Source organism: Zea mays, chromosome 2, assembly GCF_902167145.1.
Source record: "Zea mays cultivar B73 chromosome 2, Zm-B73-REFERENCE-NAM-5.0, whole genome shotgun sequence".
Lineage (NCBI taxonomy): Eukaryota > Viridiplantae > Streptophyta > Magnoliopsida > Poales > Poaceae > Zea > Zea mays.
In genome coordinates, this window is record NC_050097.1 from 174,274,629 (window position 1) to 174,294,119 (window position 19,491).

The 19,491-nt window shown below is 46.2% G+C and overlaps 1 protein-coding gene across 1 annotated transcript; it reads left to right on the forward strand.

Moving 5' to 3' along the window:
• Nucleotides 1-212: 212 nt before the first annotated feature.
• LOC100280232 (Cellulose synthase A catalytic subunit 5 [UDP-forming]) lies at nt 213-5,851 on the forward strand. Its single transcript, NM_001361032.1, has 14 exons — nt 213-482; nt 591-789; nt 933-1,123; nt 1,224-1,326; nt 1,417-1,579; nt 2,021-2,287; nt 2,363-2,708; nt 2,798-2,935; nt 3,052-3,177; nt 3,272-3,484; nt 3,577-3,868; nt 3,958-4,154; nt 4,237-4,587; nt 4,694-5,851. The coding sequence occupies exons 1-14, from the start codon at nt 402-404 to the stop codon at nt 5,276-5,278; spliced, it is 3,252 nt and encodes a 1,083-aa protein (NP_001347961.1). The 5' UTR covers nt 213-401; the 3' UTR covers nt 5,279-5,851.
• The last annotated feature ends 13,640 nt before the right edge of the window (nt 5,852-19,491 follow it).

Below are 19,491 nucleotides of genomic sequence, written 5' to 3' on the forward strand. Positions count from 1 at the left end.
TGATTTTTGACGCGCCAAACTTTTGGTAGCGCTTTTTTATCCCAAAATTACCTTCCATCTGTTCAACACAAGTAGTTGGCGCGGCCCTTTCCTTGGCCGCCCTTCTCCCTTTTTTTTCTCTCTCTCTCTTTTCGCTGTGCCTACCGACACTCCTCTCCTTCTCCCTGAATTTCTCTTTAAAACCCCCCGCTCGCTGATCCCCTCCCCCTCCCACTCCCACCCCCACCGACGCTGCCGCCGCTGGCACGCATTCCTGCTTCCTCTCCTCCTCTTCTTCATCGGCGCGGCGCGGCGCAGCGCTGGGGGAGAATCACTCGGATGGAAATCTGCTGCTAGAGTGAGAGGAGCTACCGGACAGTATCCTGCGCGCCTTCGTCGGCGGCGGAGGGGGGAAGGAAGCGATGGAGGCGAGCGCCGGGCTGGTGGCCGGCTCCCACAACCGCAACGAGCTCGTCGTCATACGTCGCGACGGCGATCCCGGGGTACATGCGCGCTCCAATTCCTCCTCCCGGCTGGCTTGCGAGAGAGCGAGCATTATGGAGCTGATTTTTCTCTCTCTTTAATTTTCATTTTCTGGCGTGTCTGTGCAGCCGAAGCCGCCGCCGCGGGAGCAGAACGGGCAGGTGTGCCAGATTTGCGGCGACGACGTCGGCCTTGCCCCCGGCGGGGAGCCCTTCGTGGCGTGCAACGAGTGCGCCTTCCCCGTCTGCCGGGACTGCTACGAGTACGAGCGCCGGGAGGGCACGCAGAACTGCCCCCAGTGCAGGACCCGGTACAAGCGCCTCAAGGGTGAACGTCCCCAGCTCCATCCACCGAAATGCAGCTCCGCCCTGGCGCAAATGGATGGACCAGTCGTGCGGCTTTCGATGCTTCTTCGTTACTCTCAACTGTTCACTCAACTCGTCCTGTGCGCGCCGGCGCTTTGTTTGTAGGCTGCCAGCGTGTGACCGGTGATGAGGAGGAGGACGGCGTCGATGACCTGGACAACGAGTTCAACTGGAACGGCCATGACTCGCGGTCTGTGGCCGACTCCATGCTCTACGGCCGTGGAGGTGACCCTAATGGCGCGCCACAACCTTTCCAGCTCAACCCCAATGTTCCACTCCTCACCAACGGGCAGATGGTACTGTTGCTGCCGAATCCAAGTATCACTGTTCCCTTGCCACCTCCGTTGGTTATTGATGTGTCAATGGCTCAATTGCTTGTTTCTGGTGTGATTGCAGGTCGATGACATCCCACCGGAGCAGCACGCGCTGGTGCCTTCTTTCATGGGCGGTGGGGGAAAGAGAATCCATCCCCTCCCTTATGCGGATCCCAGCTTACCTGGTATGTGTTTGGTTTGGATGATCATCAGCCAAAACTTAGTTGTGGTCATGGTGTCCTGAATGTACTTGGTTAATGTTTGTGGTGTTCCAGTGCAACCCAGGTCTATGGACCCATCCAAGGATCTTGCTGCATATGGGTATGGTAGTGTTGCTTGGAAGGAGCGGGTGGAGAATTGGAAGCAGAGGCAGGAGAGGATGCACCAGACAAGGAATGATGGTGGTGGTGATGACGGTGATGATGCTGATTTACCACTGTATGACCCTCAAAACTTGTTTGGTCCCTGTTAGTTTTATGCCTCTTCAATGCTTTATGCCATTTGGTTGCATGTATTTTCCCAGATTAATTTTCCAAAACAGTCCATGGTCTGTTCAAAATACCATTTCCCCCCATCATAATTATCGCTCACACACACACACACACAAAGAAGTAATGCTTCCATTTTTCTTAGTAAAATGGAAGAAACTGGTGGATTCATATTTTTTTTTAATTTTGCCTTTGTTTGCATGAATCAAGGATGCAATGCACGATGTGCCAGTAGAGTATGTGCTCTATAAAATTTTGATGCGTTTACCTGAATGTATCTTTACTACACATCACCTTCCATTTGGCATTTCCAGAAGGATATATTTGCTCTTGTCTTGCTACGTGCTACTAGACCCAAGCACTAACTTTTAGCTGAAATTTTCTTTACCAGAATGGATGAATCAAGACAACCGCTGTCCAGGAAAATTCCGCTTCCATCAAGCCAGATCAATCCATATAGGATGATTATCATTATTCGGCTTGTGGTTTTGGGGTTCTTCTTCCACTACCGAGTGATGCATCCGGTGAATGATGCATTTGCTTTGTGGCTCATATCTGTTATCTGTGAAATCTGGTTTGCCATGTCTTGGATTCTTGATCAATTCCCAAAGTGGTTCCCTATAGAGAGAGAGACTTACCTAGACCGGCTGTCACTGAGGTTAGTCGCTGTTACCACCTACAAATCTATACCTTCTCTTCCTTTTGTTTTGTGATTAATTGCTTGTCTGGATAGGTTCGATAAGGAAGGCCAGCCGTCTCAACTTGCCCCAATCGATTTCTTTGTCAGTACAGTTGACCCCTTAAAGGAACCTCCTTTGGTCACAGCAAATACTGTTCTATCTATCCTTTCAGTGGACTATCCAGTTGATAAGGTTTCTTGCTATGTTTCTGATGATGGTGCTGCAATGCTAACATTTGAAGCATTATCTGAAACATCTGAATTTGCAAAGAAATGGGCTCCATTCTGCAAAAGGTACAATATTGAACCTCGTGCTCCAGAGTGGTACTTCCAACAGAAGATAGACTACTTGAAAGACAAGGTGGCAGCAAACTTTGTTAGGGAGAGGAGAGCAATGAAGGTGCTTTATTTGTCCTTTTCTTTAATGTGTTGTCCCCTATCCTATTTGTTAAGAGTATGTTAATTAAACCAAGTTTGGATTATTTTTAGAGAGAGTACGAGGAATTCAAGGTCAGAATCAATGCCTTGGTTGCTAAAGCCCAGAAAGTTCCTGAAGAAGGATGGACAATGCAAGATGGAACCCCCTGGCCTGGAAACAATGTTCGTGATCATCCTGGAATGATTCAGGTAAGCCTTGTTGGTTTGTTGCTATGTGGTACTTGCTGTGGCATGCTTTAAGCATCTATTTATTTTCCTTTCTTTCATCACCAATACAAGAAAAGTTAATTCTTCTATACAAATAGGTCTTCCTTGGCCAAAGTGGAGGTCTTGACTGTGAGGGAAATGAGCTGCCGCGGTTGGTTTATGTTTCAAGAGAGAAACGACCAGGCTATAACCATCATAAGAAAGCTGGTGCTATGAATGCATTGGTAATTATGGCATCTTTGAATCATTTGTTTGTATGTCTTCTATAGCCTATGTGGTACAATGTGTTTTATTTACTTCTGTTTGTCTGTATCACAGGTCCGAGTCTCTGCTGTACTATCAAATGCTCCTTATTTGTTAAACTTGGATTGTGATCACTACATCAACAACAGCAAAGCTATAAAGGAAGCAATGTGTTTTATGATGGACCCACTACTAGGAAAGAAGGTTTGCTATGTACAGTTCCCTCAAAGATTTGATGGGATTGATCGCCATGACCGATATGCTAACAGGAATGTTGTCTTTTTCGATGTAAGATTTGACATTCATATTTCTGAGATGTTCTGTTGTCTACATTATGTATTTTTCTTGGTGAATGTTTTACTAACATTTGTGCTGTGCAGATCAACATGAAAGGTTTGGATGGTATTCAGGGTCCGATTTATGTTGGTACTGGATGTGTGTTTAGAAGGCAGGCATTATATGGTTATGATGCCCCCAAAACAAAGAAGCCACCATCAAGGACTTGCAACTGCTGGCCCAAGTGGTGTTTTTGCTGTTGCTGCTGTGGTAATAGGAAACACAAGAAGAAGACTACGAAACCCAAAACAGAGAAGAAAAAGTTATTATTTTTCAAGAAAGAAGAAAATCAATCCCCTGCATATGCTCTTGGTGAAATTGATGAAGCTGCTCCAGGTAACTGTGAGCTTTCAAAGAAACACTTCAGTTAGTCTTGAAACTTCTTCATTTTGATCGCCTATCTAACCTTGTGTGGTTCCCTGTAGGAGCTGAGAATGAAAAAGCTGGTATTGTAAATCAACAAAAATTAGAAAAGAAATTTGGTCAGTCTTCTGTCTTTGCAACATCCACACTTCTCGAAAATGGTGGAACCTTGAAGAGTGCAAGTCCTGCTTCTCTTCTGAAAGAAGCTATACATGTCATTAGTTGTGGTTATGAAGACAAGACTGATTGGGGAAAAGAGGTAAAGTCTTGAGCCTGTGGTTATTGGTTGATGAGTCAAAACATATGTTACATAGTGAATCATATGATATTTTCCTTTTCAGATTGGCTGGATCTATGGATCAGTTACAGAGGATATTCTAACTGGTTTCAAGATGCATTGTCATGGTTGGCGGTCAATTTACTGCATACCTAAACGGCCTGCATTCAAAGGTTCTGCACCTCTGAATCTTTCAGATCGTCTTCACCAGGTGCTTCGGTGGGCTCTTGGGTCTATTGAGATCTTCTTCAGCAATCATTGCCCTCTTTGGTATGGGTATGGTGGTGGTCTGAAATTTTTGGAAAGATTTTCCTACATCAACTCCATCGTGTATCCTTGGACATCTATCCCCCTCTTGGCTTACTGTACATTGCCTGCCATCTGTTTATTGACGGGGAAATTTATCACTCCAGAGGTAAAGCTTAATCAACTATAGTTTTGTTGTTTGAGAAAAAACAAAACTATAGTTTTGTTTGTTGTGGAATGTCTGAACCTTATGTTCACTGTTTCATCTGCTGCAGCTGAACAATGTTGCCAGCCTGTGGTTCATGTCACTTTTTATCTGCATTTTTGCTACAAGCATCCTAGAAATGAGATGGAGTGGTGTTGGGATTGATGATTGGTGGAGGAATGAGCAGTTCTGGGTCATTGGAGGTGTGTCCTCGCACCTCTTCGCTGTGTTTCAGGGACTTCTCAAGGTCATAGCTGGTGTTGATACAAGCTTCACTGTGACATCAAAGGGTGGAGATGATGACGAATTCTCAGAGCTGTACACATTTAAATGGACTACCTTATTGATACCTCCTACCACTTTGCTCCTATTGAACTTCATTGGTGTGGTCGCTGGTGTTTCCAATGCAATCAATAATGGATACGAGTCATGGGGCCCCCTCTTCGGGAAGCTCTTCTTTGCATTTTGGGTGATTGTCCATCTGTATCCCTTCCTCAAAGGTTTGGTTGGGAGGCAAAACAGGACACCGACAATTGTCATCGTCTGGTCCATCCTGCTGGCTTCAATCTTCTCACTCCTTTGGGTTCGGATTGACCCTTTCCTTGCAAAGGATGATGGTCCACTTCTTGAGGAGTGTGGTTTGGATTGCAACTAGGGGATGTCAGCACATCAGCTCCCCCAATCAGCGTATGATTGAAGTATTTTTGCCGGCGTTTGTCCCCATATTTACAGTGCCCCCTCTGTAGGTAAGAGACAAGAAATGTCTCCCGTTCCTTTTGATCCATGGTGAACCTCGACCTAATATCTGGGATACACTGGAGGGAAAATGGAGGCTGCGGCAATCCTTGTGCAGATGGGCCGTGGAATACAGCATATGCAAGTGTTTGATTGTGCAGCATTCTTTATTACTTGGGCGCAAAACTGATCGTCTGAGCCGAGCAGCAAGGTATTTTGATCCTGCACTGCTCCCGTGTACAAACTTGGTTCTCAATAAGGCAGGCAGGAATGTGCATCTGCCAGTGGAACAGAGGAACCTGCACAGTATTTATGTACAAACTTCATTACATGTTCGTCTATACTAGGAAAAACAGAATATTTGTACCAATCTATACTTGATTAAAGTATGTAAAGGAGTCCCTTTTTTTTTCTTGTGTACTGTAATCGTCGGAGTAGGTTTTGTGAGATTTTCGTAGAAAGGTTGAATGTGATATAATATATTTTATGGTCCCATACTAGTGTATTGAGCAACTCTAGCAAGGCAACTCTTTTGGTTACCTATTCTTCTATCCTATTTATAAGGATAGGGGAGAAAAACCACCAGATCTCTTGTTCCTTCTCCCCTATGATTAGTAGATACAATCAGTTATAAAGACCTCTTGTTCCTTCTCCCCTATAATCAGCTATTTTGATGCAAGAGATACAATCAGTTATAACAGAGCAGATTCTCCACATCTCGTGTTCCTTCAACTTTAGCATCTGATCTTTGTTCCAGCTAAACTCGCGTACTAATTTGGGAGTGAGGTCCCCTTTCTTTACGAGAGATGGTGCTCAATTTACGAGAGATTGTGGTGGATTTATAAGATTTTTAAAGAATATAGGAATGAGAGTTGCGACGTAATAAGGTCGGTTGCGAGTGTTACATTTACTATTCCTATTTAGGCACTGGACAAACAAACAACACAAATTATTAGATGTATTATATAATCTAGATATTTAGATTACGATGGTTATTAGATGCTTATATAATCCTTAAACTAGATTATTTAATCCTGGAAGAAAACAAATAGGTCATTAAAAGATAGGGAATAATATTTATATTTATGGCTTATTTGGTTAGTAGTGGATTGAATGTGATTAAATCCCTTTCTATTCAAAATTAAATAAAAAAAGATTCAACCCCTCAATAAGGGGATTAAATCTCCCTCAACCCTTTCGATTCTTATGCGAACAAGGCCTTAAAATATAGGAAAGAGTATAAGACTGATGAGCGGAAATCTATAAAATTTTCTCTATCCTATATATATATATATATATATATATATATATATATATATATATATATATATATATATATATATATATATATATATATATATATATATATATATATATATATATATATATAAAAGATCTCTACCTCCATACTTCCAATGGTGTTCTCTTCATCCTCTCTATATAAAGACACTATCTTCTATTCTCTATCTATTTTTATATTTAAATTAAACAAAACTAAAATATATGTAAGGCGTTTGGGGTATACATATAAAAGTCTCTCCATCCTCTCTATATAAAGACACTATCTCCTATTCCCTATCTATTTTTATATTTCAGATGATGAATCAAATAAACTAAAATATATGTAAGACATTTGGGGTATACATATAAGAACCCGAAGAAAAATATATCTTTAATATGTGCATTTAGCATATAGAGGATGAGATATATGTGACACTATTGAAGAGAAATTTGTTTGGACTGTCCGGGCCTTGGGGCCAGACCGTCCGCAGTCCTGACCAGAGAGGGTTGCTCTCTGCACAGTCCCTGTATTATTGTGTGGACTGTCCGGCCAGGGTCGACGGGCCGTCCGCAGGTGACAAATTTGTTTGGGCAGGGACTTGTGTTTTTGGGCACTTGTACTACGGACTATCCGGGGCCTAAGCCTGGACAGTACTGACTCCCAGGTCGCGGACCGTCCGGCCTTGTAGGGCGGACAATCCGCGTGTGTTAACTCTTCATGGTCAGAGCTATGGTGCTCCAAGTTGCCAGGTCTCGGACGGTCAGGCCAAGGTTGGCGAACTGTCTGGACCTCGCTTTCTGACAACTCTGACAGATTTCAAACGGGAAAACTAGCCTTTACTTGTACGGCGGATCGTCCGGCCTCAGGGCGTGGACCGTCCGCGTGTGCGCAGAAAATGTGCTAGTTGCACATAACGGTTGGAATTGTGAGGTGGGCTATAAATAGAAGGGGAGCTCGTGTGTGAGGGCTCTCTTGGCCATTCCTTGCACACATTGAGCTCATTTGTGATCCTCCCACTCATTCTCTCACACTCCTTGCTTGATATAGCATTCTAGTGAGAGATTGAGAGTTCCTAGTGCATTTGCATCCATTGGTGATTCTTAAGGCACTAGGTGGTACACCGGGCAAGCGTCATCGGCTTGTTACTCTTGGAGGTTGCCGCCTCCTAGACGGCTCGGGTGTTTTCTCCGTCGAGCTCTCCAAGAAGATTGTGGAGGAGCCGCAGTGTCGATTGTGAGGGGTTCGCGCCTACCTCGTCGGAGCGGCAAAGTTGACATTAGTGGAAACGAGGTATTAAGTGATTTCTTGTCCACTTGGCTCAAAGATCAAGCCGCATCTTGATAGAGGAGCAAGTGAGAGCTTGAAGTCCACCTCAACGTGGATTAGGGGTGATCGGCAAATCACCGATACCACAGGATAAAATCTGGTGTCTTTCTTTTCTTGCATTGCTTATTACCGTGCAAGTAATTAGTATTTCGCATATTATTCTTTTTGTATACAATTACCATAGTTGATTCTCATAGATTGCTTACTTGTTGTCACTAGAGAATTTATACCTCTTGTCATATTGATTAAATTTCTCTAGTGTCTTTTGATTTTAGTCAAAACCGTCTATTCACCCCCTCTAGCCGGTGTCCTAGATCCTACAAGTGGTATCAAAGCCGAGGACTCCATTGTTTGTGGATCTAATCATCCCGGAGTAGGACAAAATGGCTAGTAACAACAATGTGCACATTGGGAAGCCACCGCATTTTGATGGGAATAACTATGATTATTGGAAAATAAGAATGTCAATGCATCTTAGAGCAATGGGTGGAAAAATTTGGCCAATTGTCAAGGATGAGTTTGTTGTGTTGAAAGAAGATGAACCATCGACTAGTGACAATGAAAACATTCTTACAAATGATGCCATGAATGTATTCTATGATGCTCTTGACATAAATGAGTTCAATCGTATCAAGAATCTCACAACTGCTCATGAGATTTGGATTAAGCTAATGGAAATTCATGAAGGAACTACAATTGTGAAGAGTGCAAAGCTATATGTGTGCAAAGGAAAATTTGAGCAATTCATTATGAAAGAAGATGAAAGTGTATACAATATGTTCAACCGGTTAAATGAGATAGTGAATGAGCTCAAGGGACTTGGTTTTAATGTACCTTATGTGGATTTCACTCATAAGTTCCTTAGATCTCTTCCGGAGAAGTATGAGACTATTGTGACCATGTTGGTAAGAAGTTATCTATCTACAACTTCTCCAACCAAAGTATTGGGGAAAATTCTTACTCAAGATATATTCAAGAAATCTCAAGCCGATGCTATAAGTTTGGCAAAGAAAGTGAAGAATGAATGAATCGCTCTCAAAGCTAAAGCTTCTAAGACAATTGAAAAATAAGATAGTGATGATGAAGAAAATGAAAGTGAGAGTGATGGAGATATGGCTCTATTTGTAAATAAATTCAACAAATTCATGAAGATGAAGAGGGGTCAACCTAGAAGAGGCCAAACATCAAGAAGAAATGCTTTCAATGATAGAAAATGTTTTGAGTGTGGGGAACCCGGTCACATCGCCATGAATTGCCCTAACAAGAAGAAGGGCAAAGATGGAGATGATAAGAAGAACAATTCTACAACAAGAAGAAAGACGGCAAAGCCTACCTAGTTGAATGTAATTCGGATGATAGCTCGGATGATGATGATGATGACACCTCATCCAAGCTTAATGCCGGAATTGCCATCAAGGAAGCCCCTTCACTTTTCTCATCCCCTCATTGTTTCATGGCAAAGGGAGATGCCAAGGTAAAAATCATCACCGATTTAAATGATATAGATGACGATGATGATGTTGATGACGTTGAGGATGATGGCTATTCATTTGATGATCTTGTTAGAATGTTAGGTGAAGCCGATGACTACATGCACAAAGAAAAAGAAAAGTTTAAGACCTTGAAGGAATTGTATAAAAACCTCTAAGTGTCTTTTGAGGAGCTCAAGACGTCTCACAACGATCTAAAAGAGAATTGTGAGAAGCTTGTGGAAGCTCAAAACTCATCTATTGTGCATGAAGTTGTGGTGGTCACCGAGGATGTTGGGGTCACTTGTGACTTACTTGATAGTCCTACAAGTGAACCACAACCTACTAACTCTATTTGTGATAAATGCAAATTTTATCTTATAAATGATAACATTGCTCATGATGAATCACAAATCATTGTTGAGAATGAAGTATTAGTAGATAGAGTGAATGCTCTAACCCATGATCTTGAAAAGGCATATGGTGGAAGGGCTAAATTGGATTTCATATTGGGGAGTCAACGGTGCTCACTTAATCGTGAGGGTCTTGGATATATTCCCAAGAAAGGAAAGAATGCTTTTGTAAAGCAAAAGACATTGTTTGTGAAAGAATGTGACAAAGTGTGTCACAAGTGTCACAAGAAGGGACATATCAAGAAGAATTGTTCTAAGCTAAAGAATGTATCCTCCACTTGTTTTGAGCATTGTTATGTTCTCTCTCATAATGCAAAAGGTGTTCATGCTAAATTTGTTGGTACTTCAATTGTTGGCAATAATAAGAAAGCTATTTGGGTGCTGAAGACCTTGGTCACTAACATCCAAGGACCCAAGCAAGTTTGGGTACCTAAAAGAGATTGATTTCCTTTTGTAGGTGAACTACAAGGCGGGAGGGAATCATTGGGTGTTGGATAGTGGATGCACTCAACACATGACTAGAGATATGAAAATGTTCACCCAAATGAGTGCGGAAGATTGCTCAAGTTATGATAGTATCACATTTGGAGATAATCGGAAAGGAAAGTGTCGGAGAGGAAATTCTTCGGCCGGGTGGCGGAACGCACCCGCCCTAAATCCTAAGATGAGGAGGGGCCTAAGAGTTTTGCTTGTTAGATGGAATCGGGAAGAACACAAGAACACACAAGGGTTTAGAGTGGTTCAGGCTGCCGGAGCGTAATACCCTACTCCACTGTGTGTTGTATTGAGCTTGAGAGCTTGTATGAACTTGTGAATCTGAGAGTCTAAGTCAGCTTGAGCCTATGTTCGGTATGCCTTGTAACATCGTGTGCCCTCCCTTTTATAGCTCAAGGGGGGCACGTACAAGGGTGCTGAGCCCCAACATGTGGGCCCAGGGGAAAAACAGAGGGAATACACTATAGAAGTATCTCATGCCAGCAACGGCTGGGCCATCTTCCGGCACCATAATGTCCGTAGTCCATATAGTATTAATGTGTCGCGGCTGCCTCCTCGGTAACGCGCGAGTCATGATGAGCATAGTGTACGCCGCAGCACGGGCGTACTGCCTGCCAACGGAATGGACAGGCACGCCACCTGCAAGGTGGCCTGGTCACCGTTCGTCAGCGGAGTGGACGAGGCACATTAAATGCTGAGGCGGCACATCGCCTGTCAGTGGAGTGGACATGGCTCGTTAAATGCCGAGGCGGCACATCACCTGCCAGTGGAATGGACAGGCGGCGCGCCTTATCTGCAATAAATGCAGAGACCGCACGGCCCAGAGGCCTTACGTCAGGCTTCGCCCGCTAGCTTATGTCACAGGCAGTAGGCCACGTGGCAGCATCGGGGCTCCGCCTGAGCGGGGAGCAGAGGCGTACGTGGTATGGACCAGACACGTGTCAGCTCCGGACCCCGCCTGGCCTTGATTAAGGGCTGGGTATTCTTTGTCTCGGAATCTCGGGACCCTACTATGAGTGGCCCGGACCCCACTCAGAGGGGTCCGGGACCCGTCCCGGGGGTCGGTTTGTACTCGCGGAGGTCCTGGACCCTGCCCGAAGGCCCGGTCTATATATGCAGGGGTTCGACATTTTCCCACGGGGTCCGGACCCACCGTTGATACCTTGGAGGATATTGTCTTCTCTGGCCACGTGGCGGCCCTGGAGCCGTCCACGTGGTGGGGTCGGGTGCTGTTCACCACGCGACTAGAGATAGCCACGCGGGCACCGCGTCTTCATACTGTAGTAAGGGGTACCCCTGTTTCATGGTACCGATAGTGCCCCCGGGCCCACCTCAGGGGAGGATACGAGCCTGCAGGTGGGGCCAAAGCTAGACTGGCGATTGGCGCGCCGCTTCTGTGCGTTTGCTGACGTAGTCTGCCTTCGGTCACGCCAACTGCCACGTCTGTCCCCGCGGCTGACTGACCCGCGGCCCCCACGCATGATGGTTTTGCCAGGCCACGCGCGAGGCGCCTCGATACCACTGCATTGGTTTGAAAAATTACCTTCTCTGTCTTCTGCGGCGGCCCCGAGGGGGCGCAGTACTGGCGCGAGCGACAGTTCGACTTCTCTGTACTCAGGAACCATCGCCTAAGGAGTATGACTCGTGGGCCCGGGCCCCCGTGCCCGAGACTGGGTCGTTGTTTCTTGCGGCGGATATGAAGAGGCGCACTACCGCGAGTGACGATTCGCCTTCTCCGCACCCAGGAAACGACACCCAAGGAGCATGACTCGTGGGCCCGGGCCCCCCGTGTCAGCGACTAGGCCGTTGTTGTTGTTGTTGGCGGAGATGAAGAGACGCACTACCGCGGGCGGTGGTTGGCTCCTCGTGGCGGTTCGCCTTCTAAGCACTCAGAGACCTGCACACCAGCTGTATGACTTGTGGGTCTAGGCCCCCGTGTCATAGGCTAGGCTGCTTTGGTGCGCGGCGGGCGAGATTTTTTGCGGTGTCTCGGGGCGCGAGTGGGAGAGTCTTACTTGAAAAGGGATTCACCCCGCGTGCAGCAGTTATGCTTTTGCATTTTCTCCAACTGCTGCACCCTTTCGCCCTCGAGCTCTCCGCGCCCCTTTGCGCTCTTCTGCTTTCCACCGCCGTAGTCGCCGTGGCCCCGCCACTCCATCCCGAGCGTTTCCAGTCTGAGGCGGCACTCAACCTGGTGCGCAACCTGCTCGGATGGGGCGCGCCGGCGTTCGCCGGAAGGATCCATGCCGGCGCCTATCCCCTCGACGATCTCGCCAACGGGGAGTTCATGCTCTTCGTCTCCTGCGGGTTGGCGCTACTGATCTCGCCTTTCTTCTTGCTGCTGCTGGAGGAACTCAGCCTCCAACTTCAGCACCTCACATCCCACTCCATCCTTCAGGCGGCCATCTTCACCCACCTCTGCGAGATGTTTTGTGGGGGCGACGCTTCTTCCGCCAGCGCTTGGACGAAAGGGTGTTGTGCAGCGACCTCCCGGAGATGGAAAGCAGGCTGAGCTGCAGCTCCATCTTCCACATGAAGTTCATTGCCTCCTACAGCGGCCTTGTCAGCTCCTCCCTGAGCTTCACCAGCACCTCGTGGTACGTCTCCATGAACTGGTCCAGCTCCGGCTCCGTCTCAGCGGCCAGGCCGCCAAGCGCCGTGTGCTGCCGCGCCTCCATCTCCTTGGCTTTAATGGCCTCGACGTCGCCTCCAACGACGAGGGCTCCTTTGCCTTGACGCACACACCGAGGCGGCCACCGCCGTGTTCAGGGTGAGCAGCAGGTCTGCGCCCGACGGTTGCGGCGGAAGCTATGCTGCGACGGCGCTGAGGGAGGATGCCCACGGGCGGTGGTAGTGATCGCCGATCCAGATGCCGTCACTGAAGACGCCGTCTTGGAGGTCGTACAATATGTCGTGGAGACGGCGGCCACGTGCTTCCAGCGCGACCCTGCTGATGTCAAGTAGCTCATACCTGTAGAAATGAGGCTAGGGCTCCTGAAAGTCGCCTAGAGGGGGGGTGAATAGGGCGAATCTGAAATTTATAAACTTAAGCACAACTACAAGCCGGGTTAGCATTAGAAATATAAACGAGTCCGAGAGAGGGCAAAAAACAAATCGTGAGAAAATAAAAAGTGCGACACAAGGATTTGTTTTACCGAGGTTCGGTTCTTGCAAACCTACTCCCCGTTGAGGTGGTCACAAAGACCGGGTCTCTTTCAACCCTTTCCCTCTCTCAAACAGTCACTTAGACCGAGTGAGCTTCTCTTCTCAATCAAACGGGACACAAAGTCCCCGCAAGGACCACCACACAATTGGTGTCTCTTGCCTCGGTTACAATTGAGTTGATCACAAGAAAGAATGAGAAAAAGAAGCAATCCAAGCGCAAGAGCTCAAATGAACACATGTCACTCTCTCACTAGTCACTATTTGATTTGGAATGAACTATGGACTTGGGAGAGGATTTGATCTTGTTGGTGTGTCTTGTATTGAATGCTATAGCTCTTGTAAGGTGTAGGAAGTTGGAAAACTTGGATACAATGAATGGTGGGGTGGTTGGGGTATTTATAGCCCCAACCACCAAAAGTGTTCGTTGGGAGGTTGTCTGTCGCATGGCGCACCGGACAGTCCGGTGCGCCAGCCACGTCAGCCGGCCGTTGGGTTCTGACCGTTGGAGCTCTGACTGGTGGGGCCTCTGGGCTGTCCGGTGGTGCACCGGACAGGTCGTGTAGACTGTCCGGTGCCCCTTCTGCGCGTGCTCTGACTCTGGCGCGCAATGTAGCGCATTCAATGCGGTTGCAGTCGACCGTTGGCGCGAAGTAGCCGTTGCTCCGCTGGCACACCGGACAGTCCGGTGTGACACCGGACAGTCCGGTGTGACACCGGACACTGTCCGGTGAATTATAGCGGAGCGACTTCCCATTTTCCTGAAGGCAGCGAGTTCAGCGTCAAGTTCCCTGGTGCACCAGACACTGTCCGGTGGTGCACCGGACACTGTCCGGTGGCACAACGGACAGTCCGGTGCGCCAGATCACAGTGCCTTTGGGATGTCTTTAGCTCTCTTTATTTGAACCCATCTTTGGTCTTTTTATTGGCTTGTTGTGAATCTTTGGCACCTGTAAAACTTATAGACTAGAGCAAACTAGTTAGTCCAATTATTTGTGTTGGGCAATTCAACCACCAAAATCAATTTAGGAAAAGGTGTAAGCCTATTTCCCTTTCAATCTCCCCCTTTTTGGTGATTGATGCCAACATAAACCAAAGCAAATATAGAAATGCATAATTGAACTAGTTTGCATAATTGTAAGTGCAAAGGTTGCTTGGAATGAAACCAATATATTGTCATAAGATGTGCATGGATTGATTTCTTTTTCATTCTCAACATTTTGGACCACGATTGCACCACATGTTTTATTTTTGCAAATTCTTTTGTAAATTCTTTTCAAAGTCTTTTTGCAAATAGTCAAAGATAAATGAATGAGATTTCGAGAAGCATTTTCAAGATTTGAAATTTTCTCCCCCTGTTTCAAATGCTTTTCCTTTGACTAAACAAAACTCCCCCTCAATAAAATCCTCCTCTTAGTGTTCAAGAGGGTTTTTGATATTAGTTTTGAAGAGGTTGTTCCAATTTGAAATTCTATCAAAAATAGGATACCGATTGAAAAATTACCAATTGAAGAATCTTTTCTTAACTCAAAATTTTGAAAATTGGTGGTGGTGCAGTCCTTTTGCTTTGGGCTAATATTTTCTCCCCCTTTAGCATGAATCGCCAAAAATAGATACTTGAGTGAAATATAAGCCCTTCTAAACTACTTTCTCCCCCTTTGGCGAACAAAATATGAGTGAAGATTATACCAAAGACGGAGAGATGCGCGGAGCGACGGCGAAGGATGAGTAATTTGATGGAGTGGAGTGGAGTGGAAGCCTTTGTCTTCGCCGAGGACTCCAATTCCCTTTCAATCTATGACTTGGTTTGAGATACACTTGAGAACACATTAGTCATAGCACATGAAAGAGATATGATCAAAGGTATAGTAATGAGCTATGTGTGCAAAACATCAAAAGAAATTCCGAGAATCAAGAATATTTAGCTCATGCCTAAGTTTGTTAAATGTTTGTTCATCTAGTGGCTTGGTAAAGATATCGGCTAATTGTTCTTTGGTGTTAATATATGCAATCTCGATATCCCCCTTTTGTTGGTGATCCCTTAGAAAATGATACCGAATGGCTATGTGTTTAGTGCGGCTATGCTCAAAGGGATTATCCGCCATGCGGATTGCACTCTCATTATCACATAGAAGAGGAACTTTAGTTAATTTGTAACCATAGTCCCTAAGGGTTTGCCTCATCCAAAGTAATTGCGCGCAACAATGGCCTGCGGCAATATACTCGGCTTCGGCGGTAGAAAGAGCTACGGAATTTTGCTTCTTTGAAGCCCAAGACACCAGAGACCTTCCTAAGAACTGGCAAGTCCCCGATGTTCTCTTTCTATTAATTTTACACCCCGCCCAATCGGCATCCGAATAACCAATTAAATCAAATGTGGATCCCCGAGGGTACCAAAGCCCAAACTTAGGAGTATAAACTAAATATCTCAAGATTCGTTTTACGGCCATAAGGTGAGCTTCCTTAGGGTCGGCTTGGAATCTTGCACACATGCATACGGAAAGCATAATATCTGGTCGAGATGCACATAAATAGAGTAAAGAACCTATCATCGACCGGTATACCTTTTGATCTACGGATTTACCTCCCGTGTCGAGGTCGAGATGCCCATTGGTTCCCATGGGTGTCTTGATGGGCTTGGCATCATTCATCCCAAACTTGTTTAGAATGTTTTGAATATACTTCGTTTGGCTAATGAAGGTGCCCTATTGGAGTTGCTGTCACACCCGATTTTGAAGTTAAACCGAATGCGAACCATGTACGTGCCAGGATCAGAAATTCACGTACACAGTGATTGCATAAATGACTCATCATAGCACAATGCTTCGAATTACAATAAATAGTAAGTAATAATATTACAGACTAGAGCCATTTACATAATATAAATCAAAGTACACAGAATCAAAACGTAGCCAACGTAAACAACCCACCACAGGCAGCTGACTGGGGGAGGTCGCTAGCCTAATCCTCGAACTCATCGACGCCCTGGAACTCCTAGAGATCCACCTCGACACCTTCTTCTCTTTCTTTACCTAAGCACAGATTGCATCAAAGGCAACCTGGTGTTTTGTGAAAGCAAGGGTGAGTACACATCAACGTACTCAGCAAATGCCCCGTTTGGCTGAAGTGGACTAGCTTTTATGTGGGGTTAGGCTCAAGCAGTTGCTTTTAGTTGGTCAAGTATTTATTGTTAGTAGAAGCCAGGTTTTATCATAAAACCCAAGTTATAATCCCAAAAAGTACCTCCTTAGAGAGGAAATACTAGAACACATAAGTAAAGTCACCATCATTAACCATCATCATTAAAGTCATCATCTAAGGTGTATCCGGAGTATCTCTAATCAAAGAGGATCCCAATGCTGCACTTAACCGTGAGCACGGTTGATATATCAGTTTCATTACCCTCTGCAGAGGTCGCACACTTTACCCATGAGCCGTGATTCCCGTTTTGCCCGGGGATCATGATTCCCCATTGATCACTTCCTAGGTGGTCCGGCAGGGTATCACTACGTAGCCTTTACAAAGATTCCCTAGAGGTCATAGCCGCCCGTTAGGTTTCTCCAGTTTGATAAACACAGTACCTCTCCCCGCAGGAGGGTGACTAACAAAAGCAAAACGAAAGAACCTCGGCACTCAGCCTCGGCAAAGCAAGCACTGTGCCTGGACCCCATTGACGACACGACGGCGAAGCAACTACACCTCTAGTTCCTCTAATTAATTAGCTAAGGGCATCCCATTTCACCCTCATGGTTGCACTGTTATCCCGGGTGGTCTCTCAACGAACAGGTCCTTACGGAGAGGTACTCGGGAAACAACCCAAGTCCCCTAAATGCCACAAGTATATCATCATATCCAGAATAAAATCATAGTATCATACTTGTATCTCATCATGTTCATTGATTAAAGTAAAGCGCTAGCATGTAGCTAACCATAGTAACCCAAAAGGTAAATCAAGGACAAGGTAAATAGAAAGCTAGTAAATCCTTAGGTTTCAATTAAGTAGTGCATGACAGTGAATTATAAATAGATAGGACATAATGGGTCAGAGGACACTTGCCTTCACCAAGCTGCTGCTGCTCAGGGTCTTCTCCTGCAATTCCCTCAGACTCCACGAACGGCCCGATATCTACGCGAGTGCAAACATACATCCAACATTCTTGAAACGGAAGGAAACAATACACCATACAACAATATAGATCAAATAAATAAGCATGCGACATAGAATTCGCATCTACGACTACGCGAGAACGGAACTGAGACGACCGACGCTACGGTCGAGGGATATCACGTTTACACTAAGCGGATATGAATTATAATATTTAATTCGGCTTAATTATAATTACACAAATTGACATTATCATACCAAATATAAATTAAAAGCACTACTTTGCTTTGACTATCTTACTATTTTTAATAGTGGACGATTAAACAAATAGTTAATTAATCGACATGAGTGAGTATAATCGAACGGTTAAATATCACGTGCTCACAGCGCGCGACACGCGAAACAGCACGTGCGACATGCGCGAACGACGCGACGACACACACAACACGTGCGAACAACGCGTGACACACACGAATGGTGCGCGGGCTCGTGCGACTTAGCACGCGGACAACGCACGACATGCAGAAATGGCGCGCGACAACGCGTGCGAACGACACGTGACAATTTAAGGCGCGATGCGCGGGCGATGGACACGAGTGCACACGGGGGGGGGGGGTAGACGGGGGGTAGACGAGCGGTAGACGGAGTCCCGTCGACGCTGTAGGAAACGGGTGACGCCTAAGAGGGGGGGTGAATTAGGACTTCTAAAACTCTCTCTAAACTAGGCCACAATTAAATCCCTAGAGCAAAACCTATGCAAATAATCAAACTGGAATGTGCAAACTAGGTTTTGTCTAAGTGTTGCTATCTCTACCGCAAAGGCTAAGTTTCAATCTACACTATATAAGTATAAATACAAGATTGAAACTTAAATGCTTAATATAAATGCGGAATATTAAAGAGCAAAGTAGAGATGCAAACTCTCGAGGATGACGCCGGTATTTTTACCGAGGTATCCGGAACCACGCAAGGTTCCGACTAATCCTCGTTGGTGCCCCTACGCAAAGGGAAGCCCACGCGAGGGCCAAGCACCTTCGGTCGAGTAACTCCGTAGAGAGCCGCGGGCCTTCTCCACACGAAAGTGGTGCTCCGCTTTTGGCTCCTCTCGGACGCTCCCCGCCGTCTCCACTATCGAGCTTCCGGCCGAAACGACGCGGGCCTCGTTCCCTCCGTACACGGTGGCGGTCGTGACACAAACACGGTTGTCACGGTCTCGCAAGACTCTCGCCCCACTCGGTACAATTGCAACGACTCACGCAAGAGCAGAGGGGTTGTGTGGTTTGTCTAAACTCACTCAACTAACTAGGGTTCACCTAGAGCAAGCGCTAGAGCGGTCTAACTAGCTTAAGCACTTCGCAAAGCACCTACGCTAATCACCGAGTGATTCTATTAAGCACTTGGGTGTAAGAGCACTTGGGAATGTCTACAATATTGCTTGGTATGTTGCTTGGGCTCCCACACCTGAGAATGGCCGGTTGGGGGTGTATTTATAGCCCCCAACACAATTGTAGCCATTGGAGAAAAGCTGCTGCTCTCTGCGGCACACCGGACAGTCCAATGGTGCACCGGACAGTCCGGTGGTGCACCAGACATCGTACTGTAGCCTGTCCGGTGCGTCTAGCCGTTGCCCCGTCTGACTCCTGTCAGAGCAGGTGACCGTTGGCGCCGCAAGCTTTTCACACCGGACAGTCCGGTGTGCTTCTCTCCGGGTGCCACCTGGAACTAGCCGTTGGGCTGCAGTTCCCAGATGCACCGGACAGTCCGGCGTGTGGGCACCGGACAGTCCGCAGGCAGCACACGTCTCCTTTCTTGGACTTCTTCTATATCTTCTTAATGTCTTCTTTTGAGGTGTTGCTTTCCTCAATTCTTTGGTCCAAGTAC